A 16,669-nucleotide genomic window follows, 5' to 3' on the forward strand; every position below is an offset into this window, starting at 1 on the left:
GGTTGTTTTACGGCTTCGTATAACATTCGTGGACCGCAGTCTTGCATGTATTGACTCAAAAAAATGGCTGATTTCGACTTGTTCAAAAAAGTCGTCCGTTAAAGCTTACATTAAAATAGGGTCAATATTATATGCAGTGGCGTAGCTATGGGGGGAGACGAGGGGGCGCGGGCCGTTGATTTTATGACCCTCCAAGAAAAATGTATGGGGGGGGGGGCAGCAATTTTAAGGATCGCCCCGGGCGGCACATACTTATTATACACTTTTTCAGACTTTGGTTGAATTTTAATGAAAATTTTGATTAGTTTACTAAAAAACTGTTGTTTGAGATTCTAGTAATTTTGTCTGTTTCTATTTTATTATTTTATGCAGTGTGTTTGATTTGATTATTTTGTTAATTATGTATTTTAATGCAAATGTAAATATTGAACCTCAGCGTTTTCTTTAATGATACAGTGGATAAAATCTGTTATCAATTAACATTTTTCAGTACTTACTAAATCTGAAATGAATTTTTTAGTATCTAGGTTTAAAGACAATTTTCTTATTAAACACAAATTGTCTTTAAACCACTTGTTATTCGTTAATTAGCCTTTTAATCCGGTTCCTTTGCATAAAAACCCATTTTTTAGAATTTCTCTCTATGAAATGCATATGCTTTTAAAGGCTAACAGCTTTTCACGACTGTGTTATGGCTATAATATTATACATTTACACATATTATGGGTTTCATGCAATTATATTGGCTCGTTCCTCGAAACTTCTACTAAATAGTATCTCATGCTAACAAAGTCGTTGCGCGTGCCCAATAATGAATTGTTATTTTTATAAAGCTGTTTGCGTAATTGCTTACTTTTTCGTATATATGACATTGACACGTGTATTTTACGCAATATTAAGTTAATTTACTGACATGAAACATTGTTCGAGACGGTCTTTCGCGAATAATCTAAAATCAAATGTCAGTTTATTTTTATGCAGGAAAAAGTCGAATGTGACCCGCAAGTCTGAAATATTATAATATTTTCTTATAATTTCATGGCCAAATATTTTTTTAAGAAAAGCAATTCTCGATAGGAATCATTTTATTAAAGTTAATTGTTTATTATATTTTAAACAAATAGCTATAGATCAAAATATACGTTTTTTGTTTTATGGTGAACTACGCTGAATGAGACGCAATTGAGCCTTTTTAACTTTTTCGATTCTAACATTTTATGAGATTTTAGGTCATACTGAAAAAGTAATTGAATATAATATAGTGCCATGGAAGAAAGGTAAAATAATTTAAATATAAAATTTGGGTTTTACACATTGGTTTTTATTTTCATCATGACGCTCCGTGTAATCTTCGCGCAACAGTGTTGCCATATGTGAAAAAACTCACGGATCGCATAGGATTGGCGATTTTTTTTTATTGTTTTACCTCATTGAATAAGTTTAGTTTTAATCACAGGTGTTTGTAATCAAAAATAAATAGATTCACCCAGTATGCATTTTTCCTTTGTCGTGACCGCTGCGTTTTTATTTTCTTAATACAATAGTTTTCGATTATTATTTTTGTGTGCAATGTTTGTACAATAACAAAAAATTTTTTTAATTGTTTTAATTTATTATTATAAAAATTTCAGTTGTGACTTTTTATATTATTGAAATTATTTTTTCTATAAATAAAAGATGTATGAGGATAAAGAAATAATTTCTCTAAAAAGCACACTATATTATCATTTATTGTTTAGCTTAGAACCCTAAATGTAGTGATATGTTTATTTTAAAAAGAATTGGATTACTTAAAATATGAATATCTTGAGTATATCATATTAAATATTATGAGTAGATATTGTTAAATTAATTATTAATAACTAATTGTAATTTTTCCATAAAATATGTCCAAACGGTGTCCAATTATTATATTTATCTGTAGCATAGAAAGGGTTAAATTGAACATTGCATTATATATGTATTTCATAAAATAAAATAATAGCTAATAAACCACTGGAGACACGGTATTCGGGGGGCCTTTATCCTCTGGCTGCACTCAGCAAGGCTCGCTCTGACATAGCACTGGCTTCTAGTATAAGTCGGCACTAAGGGGACTTCTCTTTGTGAATGCAGCTCTTAAGAGTAGTCGCTGGGGGGGGCGGAGATGCTTCTTTTTTTTGGAGGGGGCTACTGACTAAACAAAGACGCGGGCCCTCTATTTAACTAAAATTGATTCTGGCTCCGCAGCTCTAGTTAAGAGATACAATAACCATATTTTTTTGCACCATGAAATTCTAGTTTTAATAATATTTTCTAATTATAGTTTCACTTTTTTTGTTACATTAAAACTGATCCTGTTTATGACCAACAATTAATTTTACTCTATGTTTAATAATTTATGTTTTAAACACTGTTCACCCGTTGGCGTCCAAAAGTTTTCTGTTCTACATTACACAATCACTAATAGTAAATTAAGTAAAGTTTCAATTATGAAAACTAGATAGGTTCGAAGGGTTTAGTTCTCTTCAACTGTCTTTTCAAGTTGTCCACATTGAGAAGTTTGACTCCCTCAATGTTGACGTGCTTTTGGAGCCTCGTTTCATGTTTAGTGGCAAAACGTCTTATGCACTGGCGATGTCTTCATCTTCAGATGTTGGAGCATATATCACGAGACCATAATTTTAAAAATTATATTTTATGTTATTTTATACATAAAGTTACAAATTAATTACATTTTTTTTATTTGATTTGCATTAAAAAAAATTTAAAACATTTTACGCAGTGCAGTCAAACACTAACAAATCAAAATAAAAATGAGACTGCCTCGAGTCTCGACTAAACTTAGAAAATATACCTATATAATTCTCGATTTTCTCTCGAAATTATTCGATTAGAAGAACAACAATTTGGATGAATACAACATTTTTTGTTAACACAGTAGTGTAATTACGTTTTTAATTTCCAGGGTGAATACGAGGAAAACGAAGCGGAAGATTTTGACGTCTGGCTAATGCTTAAACATTGCTTTGATGGAGAAACCTATGTAGAAGGCTATGTAGAATATAAGATTAGAAGTACGAAGAGGTATAGTGATAGATATATACATTTTGAATTCAGTCTTGTGTTGAAATTTTTATGCACATCGGGTATTTGTTTACGACCCAATCAAAAACTATGTAACGTGCTATTATTTTTACTGACGCAAGCGCTGCATATTCAACGCTTTCAATTGGAAGATCGTTTCAATTGTCCCGTTTAAAATCATTTCCAATGTTATAAATAAAATAAGACACAATAATATCACATAATATATATTTTATTTAACACATAACAACTAAATAAAATCATTTTGGTAACATTTATATACGTACATTTAAAAGAAAATAGGAACAGAACAATAAGGTGGGAGATTGAAATTAATTCATTTCGAGGATAAAAATCAGTGCTTGAGGGTCATTAGTAAGCATTAACAAAATCACATTGATTAATGGTTGGCTAATTTATATTTGAACTTAATCATTTTTGACACAATCTCATTCCACCGGTTTTAGTGTGATGAATTTAGACAACACAAATGCTACCAAAATGGTCGTTAAAACAAAACATATAACGAATGCGTAAAAACTATCTTCGGAAAAGACGTCCGTGAAGGCCGGGACTTGGTTGTAAATTTGATCGACTACGTACAAGTTTCCCTTTTTATGCTTCATTTTTTACCAAATTTCCTCGCTTTTCCTACTAATGTTACTTTTTCTTCCTTTGGAGCTAGCGGCGTCACGTATTTATTGACGATTTGAAATAGTTCTAAACACGTCAAATTTCCAGTCTTGACTACTATTTCATTAGAGCCTAATTTATCTATAAAAAATATTAAATAAGTATTTGCAGCACAATGAAAATACCAATAAAAAAATAATCAAATTACCTATAAACTCTGGTAATATTTTCAGAGTTACTGTCGGTTCTCCCCTATTGCAGAATATCTCTGTTTTTATTAGGCAACTTGGATTTGCATTTTGGATTTTACGAGATGTTATGAAATGCGCAAAATCCCTGTAAGACAAAAATTAAAACATATTATACTTTTACAGGAGAATGTCGACCGAAAGGGAATTGACACCAGGCGGGCCGGAGAAATTGGCTCATCTGTCGATACCGGCTATTGCGGTCCTGGAATTAAACCACGCCGTGAACATTCTCGGCAAGTCTTATGGCTGCGGACAATGCGGCGGTAAGTACATATTTAATAATGCTAACGTACTTTAGAAACTTGAATTTTTACTATAAAAATCTTTTAACTCTGCGTTGTCGCACGCTAGATCTTTACTATTATTATATTATATTTAGAATAAGTAGATATAATACAGCAATATTGCACTTTTAGTAGATTAAAATAATTAGAATTGTAAACATCTCATAAATAATTATAAATTATCATTATGTCCTGTTAAGTAACTGAAAAACAACAATTAAATGTCATAAGTCATTATAAATAATATCTAACCTAAGGTCAGTATTGTTTACAAACAACATATGAGATTTACTCTCACTTGATAGATTTCAGACTATATGTACTTAAGAATGTTATTCGCGAAACTATTATAATATTGAAGCAATCTGGAAAACGGTACATCCAAATTTGTTGAAGACGTTACAATTATGGTTATTAATCGTCCGATTTGATTTATGCAAAAGTAGAAGATTCCCTTGAGCCTGAATTACTTCTTAATAGTTAATGATTATATCGTATTGATATATATATATTGAGCAGCCCTTTTTTTGTGCGATTTTTCCGGGCAAAACTCCATGTTTATGGCAGCCAGCATTGCCAACGGCTAGAATAGTTATGTTAACAAGATATTACCAAAATTCAAGTCCTCGAGTATCCCTATATAACCATGACCTTGCTCCTACTATTTTTATTTGTTCGGCACTTTTTGTTGAAAAGGAACTTGGCTCTCCGACAACAACCGAAAAGAATTCAGTGTTTTTATTTTTTTAACAAATTTTCAAGAAAGTTGTACTTTCCAGATTGCCTCGTTTATAATTAGCCAGTTTTATCGATTCTTAGTATCTTCGCGAATTAGAAATTCCGACACGTCTAATAACGCGAATAGAAAAGTATCCAACATTTTTCTTTTGTCCGCCATATTGATTTGTGAATTTTCATTCATAAAAATAAACAACATGGCCGACCACTACTGTCAAATCGGATTGACACTTAATAACAATAAACAGCAAACATTAACCGTAAAACTTGAAAATTGCGTCGCAAAACATAAACAATGGTCATTATTGATCGGCGGCGTTGAGGTTATGTTATGTTCGCGGCCGCCATTCGGCAAATCTTACCGCGTGTGTTTGATCTTGTCGTGGAACGGATCGAACGCTATGACCACTCGTTGCGCCGCTTTGAGATTCAACAGCCTCACCTCCCTGGCGATGGCGGAGGCCACGCCACCGGATCTGCCGAACGTACCCGAGAATGGAATCGACATATCAGCGCCTCGAATGAACGCGTGTTCGTTACTGCGAGTCGCGCTCGCAACTTCGGGGCCGTGCGCCATTTGAAATAACGCGTTATCGCTATTACTTAATATTGTAACTAATCAATATAATTTAATTATTATGCTGACTGCTCGACTTTTGCAGATATTGGCGTAGCGTGATCTTGATAGTTTTTACAGAATTAAACAAAAATATACTAATAAATCGGATTTTTCTCATTGTTAGTAACGGCTAAAGAAAAAAAATACAAAATAGTAATAGACATAAATTTATAAATATTTTCCAATATTCTTTTAGCAATTATTGTCTTGCCTACTTGAATAATTTTGTAAATTATCGGTTTGGGGGAAGCTAAAAATATCAGACCCTACGTAAAAAGTGATCCAACTTCAGTTTCTGTTTTTAAAAACTATGAATTTAACAATATCTTCGGATCAATTAAATAGCTTCCTCTGGACCTTTTGCAGCAGCCGATCCTTTCGATGACTTCTTAGTACATTTCAGACGGTATCTCGGCTATACCTTGGGGGATGTTGGTTTTTAGGTGCACCAACGTTTCGGGTTTGTCAGCGTAGACATGACTCTTAGCGTAACCTCACAAAAAATCCAACGGCATTAAATCGCATGATGAACTTGATATAACCAAAACGTGAAATATTGCAACCTGGGTACTTTTCACGCAAAACATCTAACGCTGCGCCGTCTTGTTGGAACCACATGTCTTCCGCATCAATATCTTCAATTTAATATCAAAAACAATCGGTTATCGTGCTTCTATAGCGCGCACAATTAACTGTTACACGATGATGCACAGGACTTACCATATCTCCAACGCTTCCAGTCTCTTCAATATTTTTCATTTCGTTGCGAATGATTCGCTCAGTAGGACGATGAAATTGTCTATAATCTTCATGTAAATTTCAATACGCAGTTCTTTCAGAATTGTTATTTATGTAGAACAATTGAACAATTTTAATACGTTGAGCGGTAGTTAAACGATCCGTTTCGTAAATGTGTTGTTGCAAGTCAACACTTGACATTTAAAACACGCGTGATTATTGACAGTGTGGCCAACATAGAATCAACTTGTATATATGTATGGCACTTGTCTAAAAAGCATTGCAACTTACATTGCCCATATTCAAATATTTTTTCAAATAATATTTATTTCAATCAGAAAGGGATGTTTGCGAAATGAATCATTCACCCGAGTCATTCGTTGTTTGTTGTACTAATCTCTGATAATAAATCGTCAACAATTATGATTTATAATTCGCATTACTCAAATAAGTACTTAATATGCTTTAGTGGTGCAAAGATCAAATCTTGGTTCACTGCTATTCCTTCGGTTTATAAATGATTTGATAAACACTGCGATTCATTCATACTTATTGATAATAAGTACGACTGGATCGCCGTATTTATTAAAGCATTTATAAATAAGAAATAGCAGTGAACCAAGATTTGATCTCTGCAGCACTTGGAAGCATATTGAGTACTTATGACAAATAATATCAAAATCTAATAGAGCGATTATTAGCTCTTCATATCTACGAGATGCTTTTTATTTATTGTTGAAATGAACCCTGGTAAATCATATGCCATTCAACACAGTTATAAATGATCTTGATATTCAGATTGAGGATAGAGATTTAGTACGCACATAGTAAAATAAGCTCAGCTTTCATAATGAAGAGCACGTATCACTGATAATTTATCGGTGATTCGTCAGTTAAATTGTACCGTACCGTACTCGAATCTGACTCCATTGTCTGGAATCTCGGCAATATAAATTATTCCTTTCTTGTTAAAGGATTTAAACATCTTCACATGAGGGAGTACGGATCGTATCTCTGTTTGTATCCCAACGCCTTTTGACTATGAGCTTTGGGGTACAATTTATTGCATTCTGAACGTAGCGAATATTCAATTAAGCACTTTTTTAAATTGATGATGGGTGCTTACAATCTATCGATTATCATCTGACACTAGTCATTCAACTTCTCAACGAGCTTGCTAGACATAACGATGGTTTCGGCTACATCATTTTATTTTATTTTTTATTTCACACAACATTTGTGATAAAAATCCGTGTATATACATATGTGATGAATTTGTATGTGTATGGGCAGGGCCTTACAGGATCGAATTTTTTTAAGATTTTTAAGCGAATTAAAAAATTCGGTCCTGTTAGGCCCTGCCCATACACATACAAATTCATCACATATGTATATACACGGATTTTTATCACAAACGTTGTGTGAAATAAAAAATAAAGAAATATATATATATATATAATAATAGAAGTGGCTAAATGAAAAAGCCTCGCTTTTTCATTTAGCCACTTCTTAACCTATTAACGATCATAAAAAGCTAATCTTATTATGTGAATATCTATAAATAGGTCGAATAAAATGTTAATATTTTAGATATTTCTCCGCGATACACCCACATATTAAATTATATAACTAACTATTGGCAGTAACATAAGTAAATAGTCATCGTGATCAGCAAAATACAGTCAAACCTTCTGCAAAACGTTTTTTTTTCATCTCACGGAAGTGACGTTTTCAACCTGATTTTTCAATATTATTTTTGCAAATAAATATGTAGTTTGTTCATTTTCTGCATATAAACGGAATGATTGCAGTGTTCAATGCATTTACTTGTTTCCAACACTTGTTACGACTTATACTATTTATTTCGAGATCATATTCGCGATACTGAGTCATGTACTCAGTAATATGCTTTTTTTTGCACGCTAACTCCGTTTTTAAAGGTTGGCCGCAAGTATTCTTGCTTACAATTTAATCTGTAATCAGGGATATCGTTTCAGATTTTGGTTGGCTAGTCAGTGGCCATTTTTTTAATATTTTGATTTCATCACGATTTTATAGTATTTCAGTAAATGACATGCATATTTCTGGCCAAATTCAGGGGAGTCCCTGCTTAGAATCCATGTCAAAAGCAATAAAATCGTGCCGTCGCACTGGAAACGCTTGGTTATGTAGCGATCATATTAAGGCTTTTTGTAACAATATTACGCCTTACAATAAGTGAGAATCGAATGAAGCATATGTAAACCGAATATGTTGGTCAATAGGAGGGCGCAAAAAACAATTATTCCTTCTCAGAAATCAAAAGTTCAAGTCAAAAGCAATAAAATCGTGCTGTCGCCGACACGATTTATTGCTTTTGACGTGAGTTTTTAACTTCTGAGTAGTGATAATTGTTTTTGCGCCCTTTTTTTGACCAAAATTCGGTTTGAATGCATTTTGCCCAGCACTCTTATATTTGAAATCCGAAGCAATATCGGTAAGCATCGCTATCATATTTTTAAAACTTAGTGTAATATTCTAGTGCAGACAAACTATGGAACAAATGCGAGATGCGACGTCTGTTTGTACTTGATCCGTTTATTTTTCTTGAGAGATAAGTTGTTAGTTTGTATTTTGGACTTTACCTGATGAAAGTTTAAAACTAGAAATAATTTTAGAGCTTTCATTATGTTGGGTTTGGTTTTGATAACAAATGGACGTTTCGCAACTGTCAAATTGTGTTTCATAGACGTTTTAGAGCAGCATATAATTGATTATATTCAAACGTACATATCAAAATGAGATGAATTATCCTGCATATAACCGAAACAACTTTCTCATATTTAATATAAGATGACGTGTAGCAGCATTTGTTGTCTGTTATTGTCATATTTATAATAAATAATTAGTTTGATAACTAAAAAAATATATTTGATTACCCGTAATGCGTCACGATGGTCAATAAACACTATATAGTATTATTTCAACGTATTCAATGTAAAAAAATATTAAAATTAAATGTATGTATTTTGTATTTTTGATACTGTGCTCTATGTGTAAATATTATATAAAATGCTTATCATCGTTAATATATAAAACTAAATAAAAAATATTTTCTGTACATTAATAGTGGGGGGAGGTTGTCAGTTTGTGTTTTAATAAATATTTAATTTTTGAAATACCCTCGCAATATGAGGGGGTGCGTTTCTAGTGGCAGAGTTACTTATCAGAGAGCTTTCTAATCGGTCGGTTGTGAAATGTCGACGGTATTTAGTTAGCGAATCGATAATGCAGATTCGAGGCGAGCGAAAGCGTGCGCGCTTCGGGTGAGAATAATCGACGGTCGGCGGTCGGCTATAGCGAGAGACGCGTTGCGCGCGCGTCATGGCCGCGATCGGTCGGGTTAGGGCCGCGCGTCGCCCCACTGGGATGTCGGGCGCGCCGCCCCGCGTCTGCTGACCGAGGCCCCCCCTCGCGAGCCTCGCCGCACAGCCTTCCGCGACGACCAGCAACCTTAGCAGCAGTCGCAGCCGCCGCCATGTATCCCGTGGAGCAGCGTGAGTGCGACCCCGCCCCGCTCTTCTCGCCTGCGGTGGAGCGCCAGCCCCCCTGAGGCTCGTCGTAGCCTTCACGTGCGACCCCCCCGTCCCGCGCGCCACCTCTCGCCCGCTCCGCTCCGCTGTTCTTCGCCGAGAGTTCGTTGACCTTTCGCCCATATTTCAAACGTCAAATCGGATCTCGCGCGACCTGGCCGATCCTGACGTGAAAACGACAGGGGGCGGAGCGCGCGAGGCGCGCTGCGTCCGTCTAACCTCCGGCGACCTAACCTCAAAATGTCGACCGCGACGCGAAGCGTGTCAAATGGCGCGTCGTCTCGTCTACGACGCGTCTCATGGTCGCCTATTTTATGCTTTGAGACCAACGAAATATAACGTATCCATATTTTTATTTTAAAACCATAGTGTACTAAAAACTGTGTTCCATACTGTATCGACGTCAATGTGAGTTTTTCAACACATTTTTGAAAATACATCATGATCATTGTCATAACAACTTGTTTTGTTATCTATGGTAAAAAGTATTGTTTTAAAGTTAAAAGGCATGTCATTTAATAACACCACCTAATTCCATTGTATAATCTATGTTACAATGTAGCATAATTAGATCTCCAACTTTTAAAACTATTGTTCGTCATTCATAAGTGGTGACGGATTATATTTTTATTTACTATTCAACACAATTGTTATCAGGGGTCAAATTTATTCGAAAAAAATATTTATTTATTTATTTATATACAATCATATTTTCCTTGAAAATTAATCTAAAAGCGTATTTTATAATATTTTTTTTTCTTCATTTATTTATAGAAACCCCCTGCACAATTTACAAGTGTTCTGCAAGGGAGCGTTGTCCTGTTGGAAAATAAAACCTGGCATGTTTAAATGTTTACACATATGTAGTACGTGGTTTTAACACCCCCCACATCATAATTCAACCCCACTTTGCTTTAGTTGGCACAATACAGTTAAGACTCATTTTTATGCTGACTAATAAATACTCTCCATTTTGACCCAAATTTTTCAAATTTTCATTTGCTAGACTGTAAAATCTTTAAGTGTCTGATTTCAGTGCCCTACCCATTCGCACTTCTTCTTTTCATTTTCTTGTCGTAACAAATACTTTTTGGCAACAATTCGTCCTCAAAGTTTTGTTACCCTTAATCGACGTTGTACTCTTTTTTTCACTTGAGAGCAAATTTCTATTGCCACAAGCCTTTTACTTGAAATTACCATATGCTGATCCCATTGTTTTGGTGTAATTCTGGACTTCTAGATTGAGGTTTATTACAATTTAGTTCTGTATCATTAAATATTTTAATAACTATTTCATTTTTATGCAATATATCCCAGTGAAGAGCGACAATTGCAGCTTTTTACGCCCCATTTATAGCAAGAGATTTTTATTTTTATCACCTGCAAATCTAACTCTCGTAAACAGTCCAATAGTATTAAGTTCAATGATACAAAACTAAATAAAAATTGTCCCAATTGTGATTTCTATAGTTTCGAATGCAAGTAAAAGAATGTGCATAGAAAAAAATTAAAAGAATGTTAAACCTTCACTATCACATATTTATAAGCTGGACCGGATTAGTTACGCTTGTCCCTTTTAGAAAGGGTGAGTCTAAAAAAACATATGCCATAATATTATTATGGCAAATACAGAAAATAGTCTATTCTTTAATTGGGTAGCAATATTTTTAATAATGAACATCGGTGCAGGTTTTGGTTTTAAACTTTTGACCGTTAGTGTATTTACCCCAGCTAAGTTCTTTAACAAGCTTGATTTGTTAATCTGTTTTAAAATGATATGAAAATTCTTTTGCATACAGAAATATATCTGATTTTTTTATCATTGAATAACATCTGTTATTCCATTTAAATTTGTTTTACATGCATTTTTAATAAGCTGTACGGTATTTGCTTCAGGGGTAATCCCAAAAGGCTCGGCAATAAATGTTTAAACTTTTGACAAGAAAATTATACTCTATTTGCGGTTCGAGAGCTATTCATTTCATTATTATTCATAATTGAGAAAGAGGTGGCAAGTTTATGTTCATGCCCCTACTATTAGCTCTAAAGCACACCATAAACATATTTACATTCGATATACTTATTATTACTCTGATGGATTGTTAAATATAAAAAATATAGTAATGATTTTAATTCTTATAAATTTGTTCAAAATATAAACAGGAGTAATGATAAGTATATCACACTTATATCCGTACTGTGTGCTTTAGAACTAATAGTAGTGGCTTAAACCCAAACTTGCCATTTCTTTCTCAATTATGAATAATGATGAAATGGATAGCTCTCGAACTGCCTATGTTAACGCAAATATAGTATAGTCAACGGTAGGTAAAGGCATTTAAACAAGTTCTTAATTTCATATTTTCTTATAATTCTGAAATCTTCCATATGTCAAGAATCAGAACATCTTTCTCTCCCTAAGCTCATTTTCCATGTAAAAAACATACAGAACCCCAAATGTTGAAACATATTTGGCTCCCATAGAAAAGTGCAGTTAACATAGTGCCCATTTTGAAATATATTAATTTATTTTTATAAATAATATTTCGATATCATTTAAGTAAATAATCATATTTTTAATTTCAGTACTGACGATGGAAAATTTGTATTCCAATTAATTGTTATTCATTTACATCCAGTGGAGGATGTAAAATAAAAAATATGGGCATTAAAATTATTCTAGTTTGCTCATAATATTACTCATCATACTGCAATCGCTTATCTTTAAATATTGATTTGTAAGATAATTGCTTTTAAATTAATTATTTCAACGTACGTAATCTACAATCTAGTATAAATAATTATGTACTAATCCATAAAAAAGTTCAGGAAAATGTTGGATAATAAATAGGTCAGGGGGTCTGACGGGTTGACAACGTCTCCGCTTGAAATATATGTTCATTGTTTCAATCTAAATATATGGATACGTTATATACTTATGTAAACGCTCTCACGTTATAAAAGGACCTCAATTTTCATTTTAATTTTCGTTCACAATTTTTTTTCGAATCACTTCACTGTATATACATATAGTCGGAATTTATGTTGTGATTTTGTTTTTCCTTTGAATATTATTCGTTAAGCATGATCGCATATACACCTCGTCCTATATAAATATGCAGAGTAAAGGTAGAGCTGCGCGTAGAGCTTGTACATTTTTTTTTACATATACATACATATACATTTCTGTTTGTTTTTTTTTATTATTATTTTTTCATCGCTTACGTCCGCACGCCGGTGGTGAAACGAGCCCAAATCTCTCACCCTGTCGTGTGTATTACCGTTTTAGAATCCTCATGGACCACGACGCCACCGCGGCCTCCGAGTCCAACACAGCCACAGACCAGCTTTGAACAACTCTCACGTAATCTCATTTAAGACAATATTCAAAATTAACATTTGTTGTTTTTATATTATTATTATTATATATATATTATTATATTTTATATACGTATATACGGGTGTTTAGTTAACATATTCGGCTTAAGCGATATTGAATGTATTAAAAAATTATAGTAAACGTATAATTTTTGTAGTGTCAAAAAAATATGTTTATAATTTAACTGTTTTAAATTATTTTTGTTTACAATGATCAACTTAAATGTTTTTAATGATATCGATCTGTTTCTTACTTTATATTTTTAGAATGTTTTTCTATATTTCTAATAACTTTGGAGGCGAGTCGAATATGTTAACGAGTTCGCCGCGTGTAAGTTTTAGACTCGATCTAAAGTAAACGTCGTCGTAAAACTTTGTAATTGGTTGTGCATTATTTTATATTATTATATATATATTTTTTGACGAGTGGTCGTGTTTGTTCATACGTAACGAGGTTTTCCGTTGTTCGTGCATGCGTGTGAGAGCAAAAATTCGATTGTGACGTGCGCGTAAACCGAGTCTCCCGGTCTATCTTTAAAACATATAAACAATAGTAAATGTCACACATATTTGGATATAGATTATTACGGAGTGTATTTCTTTATTTGGGAAAGATGGACGTGGTAATGATTTAATTTTACTTTTTTGTATTGTAGCTTGCATGTATTTTATATTTTTTATTTGTAGTTGATTTGTAGTGATGTACAATTTGTTCTTTGTGTTGTTGTTATTTGTATTAGTTGTCGATAAGGCTCTGTTAGTTGTGCTTTTTATATGTTTGTAGTTAAATAGTTCAAACAATATATCTACATTGTTCGTTCGATTAATTTATGTTTTCGGTGTATGCATAATTAATGTTAGAGGTACATTTTTAATAAAACGCTTTAATTTAAATATATATGGTACAGTATGTATACGAATATATGAAGTTGAAATTTGCAGTTTATGGTTTATATACAATGTTAATATAATTAATTTAATATTAATTGCTCTTCAAACAATTATATTCAATCAGAATATGTCTATATAGCAGCTTTAGATATTGGATGGTGGCTAGTTAATGTTCATATTCTTCCCAGAAGCTTGGGCCAGTTTGTTATAGTGATCCACTATATCAAATATCCCTTCACAATCTCAAATTTCTTTTGTTCAACACCATTCCTATGACTGATTAGTTGTTTTAAGATTAAAGTCGAGTACCTAGGTTTCCCTATGTGCCATCTGTAGAATAAGTAAGTCCCAATAATCACAGCACCGAAATGAGCAGTAACTTATTGTTATTCCACAGCAATAATATTTTCTTTGTTACCTCAGTGCTCGGTCTTCTAAGACTCGTACTACTGTTTTTAAATCGGCCAATTTAATGGTAAAGGGCAAGAAAAAAAAAAGCCTGCATATGCTAAATGATCTGTGAGGTTTTGTTACTCCATCCATAAGAAGAAAACTATTTCTCTTCCTGATTTAACAAATTATCACATTTTGCAGAAGTACGCTCAAAACAATTAAATACTGTACTATACTTTTCAGTTTCCAAAATCCGATATTTCTGCTTTTGCTACTATAGCGAGAATTGCCAAATTCGGCGTCATCATTAAAAAAAGTTTTGGATACATTTTTTATAGGCTTTAGTACAAATACAATTTTTCCGATCATACATTAATATCCTAAAAGGCTCGGCAACTAAAGGGTTAAGACAAAACTTTTATTCTTATCAGTGATGCCGCTCAGTATAAATAATGAACTATTTTTCTCCAATTTTAAAGTGCATATCTTCTTCGTATACCTTTACTGTAACATGTATATTAAGTTGCTCTAAAAATACATAAGATTTAATCTGATTTTAATTTGTTTACTTATTAATTGCCACTAAGATTTCAACTAAAATGTTATTTTATATCAGGTAAGTAAAATGCAAATTATTTTTATCTTGCATTTAAACGATACATTGCTCAGTTCTTCCCGTTTGTTTGAAGTTATTCGATTTTCACATCAACACGTTGAATAAACGCGATCCATCATCATTAATTATCATACTTTTTCTTTATTATATCATTTATAATCCTACGTAACTGATTTATTTTCTCACATATAAGCCATAGTTCTGTTCTTTTCGAATTATTTATTCTAGTGCTGATTTTGGCACAGGCTCTGATTATTTTGACTCAAAGCACCTTTTATTTAAATCTAAATATGTCTTATTTAGACGTGATCTCTAAACGCTTCTTTGTTAGAATATAATTGCAAAAAAAGTAAACTGTTCTGTTTCGTTATAGCGCCACCTGCGAGCGGAAGCGTCGGATCCAATGCCAGCGGAGTCACCGGAGTGTCCGGCGGCAGCGGAAGCGTCGGAGGGAGCGGGACCCTGGGGTTGGTGCAATCGCCGCCGCAGGCCACCCCCGAACTTCCTCTCTTCTCATGTCCGCGCCGTCCGAATTTGGGCCGCGAAGGGCGGCCCATTGGCCTCAGAGCCAATCACTTTCAAATATCCATGCCTCGCGGTTTCGTACACCATTACGATATCAACATTCAGCCGGACAAATGCCCTCGCAAAGTAAATTAAACAAAATTGAAGTCGAATAAGTAGTATGTAAATAATTTAACTCTTTAATTTTATACAAATCAGGTCAATAGAGAGATCATCGAGATCATGGTGCACGCATACAGCAAACTATTCGGAACTCTGAAGCCTGTCTTCGACGGACGAAACAATCTGTACACCAGAGATCCGCTTCCGATAGGAAACGATAGGCTGGAGCTGGAAGTGACGTTACCGGGCGAGGGTAAAGATCGAGTGTTTCGAGTCAATATAAAATGGGTGGCGCAGGTGTCGTTGTTCGCTTTGGAAGAAGCGTTGGAAGGACGCACGAGACAGATTCCGTACGATGCGATCCTCGCTTTGGACGTTGTCATGCGACATTTACCATCTATGACCTACACTCCGGTAGGTCGTAGTTTCTTTTCGTCTCCCGAGGGCTACTATCATCCTCTGGGAGGCGGAAGAGAGGTTTGGTTCGGTTTCCATCAATCCGTACGTCCCAGTCAATGGAAGATGATGCTAAACATCGACGGTATGCTTTGTTTTATTTTTTAATTAATCTGCTAGGAGACCTCTTATTTATTTTATAATATCGACAGTGTCTGCAACCGCTTTCTATAAAGCGCAACCAGTCATCGACTTCATGTGCGAAGTGTTGGATATACGCGATATAAACGAACAGAGGAAACCGCTCACCGACTCCCAACGTGTTAAGTTCACAAAGGAGATAAAGGGTCTGAAGATAGAGATAACTCACTGTGGTACAATGAAGCGCAAATATCGAGTTTGTAACGTGACTCGAAGACCGGCACAAATGCAATCGTGAGTTGTTTGAGTCTATATATTGCTATTAT

General features: G+C 34.0%; 2 protein-coding genes across 13 annotated transcripts in view; one reads left to right on the top strand and one right to left on the bottom strand.

Moving 5' to 3' along the window:
• The window catches only part of AGO1 (protein argonaute-1), a 38,415-nt gene that overhangs the window by 13,569 nt on the left and 8,177 nt on the right, over window positions 1–16,669 (top strand). For 2 of the 12 annotated variants that reach the window (XM_088185754.1, XM_088185755.1), the window contains exons 2-7: window positions 2,948–3,066; window positions 4,074–4,213; window positions 13,191–13,265; window positions 15,553–15,830; window positions 15,903–16,347; window positions 16,415–16,637. In XM_088185754.1, the coding sequence (XP_088041880.1) occupies window positions 2,993–3,066; window positions 4,074–4,213; window positions 13,191–13,265; window positions 15,553–15,830; window positions 15,903–16,347; window positions 16,415–16,637 (1,235 nt within the window). In that variant the 5' untranslated portion in view covers window positions 2,948–2,992. Of the gene's footprint in view, window positions 1–2,947; window positions 3,067–4,073; window positions 4,214–9,644; window positions 9,866–13,190; window positions 13,266–15,552; window positions 15,831–15,902; window positions 16,348–16,414; window positions 16,638–16,669 lie in introns of those variants that run through there. The other 10 variants (XM_088185757.1, XM_088185758.1, XM_088185762.1 and 7 more) reach the window with 7 other exon arrangements.
• On the bottom strand, window positions 3,283–3,830 carry LOC148235273 (uncharacterized). The gene has a single exon (XM_088185766.1). The coding sequence runs from the start codon at window positions 3,690–3,692 to the stop codon at window positions 3,516–3,518; it is 177 nt and encodes a 58-aa protein (XP_088041892.1). The 5' UTR covers window positions 3,693–3,830; the 3' UTR covers window positions 3,283–3,515.

This window comes from Plectrocnemia conspersa, unplaced genomic scaffold, assembly GCF_051122295.1.
Source record: "Plectrocnemia conspersa isolate PC_06_02 unplaced genomic scaffold, ASM5112229v1 ptg000005l, whole genome shotgun sequence".
Lineage (NCBI taxonomy): Eukaryota > Metazoa > Arthropoda > Insecta > Trichoptera > Polycentropodidae > Plectrocnemia > Plectrocnemia conspersa.

Bases quoted from the DNA above. Each gene is read 5' to 3' on its own strand.
- LOC148235273 (XM_088185766.1), bottom strand. From the start codon at position 3,692: ATGAAGCATAAAAAGGGAAACTTGTACGTAGTCGATCAAATTTACAAC.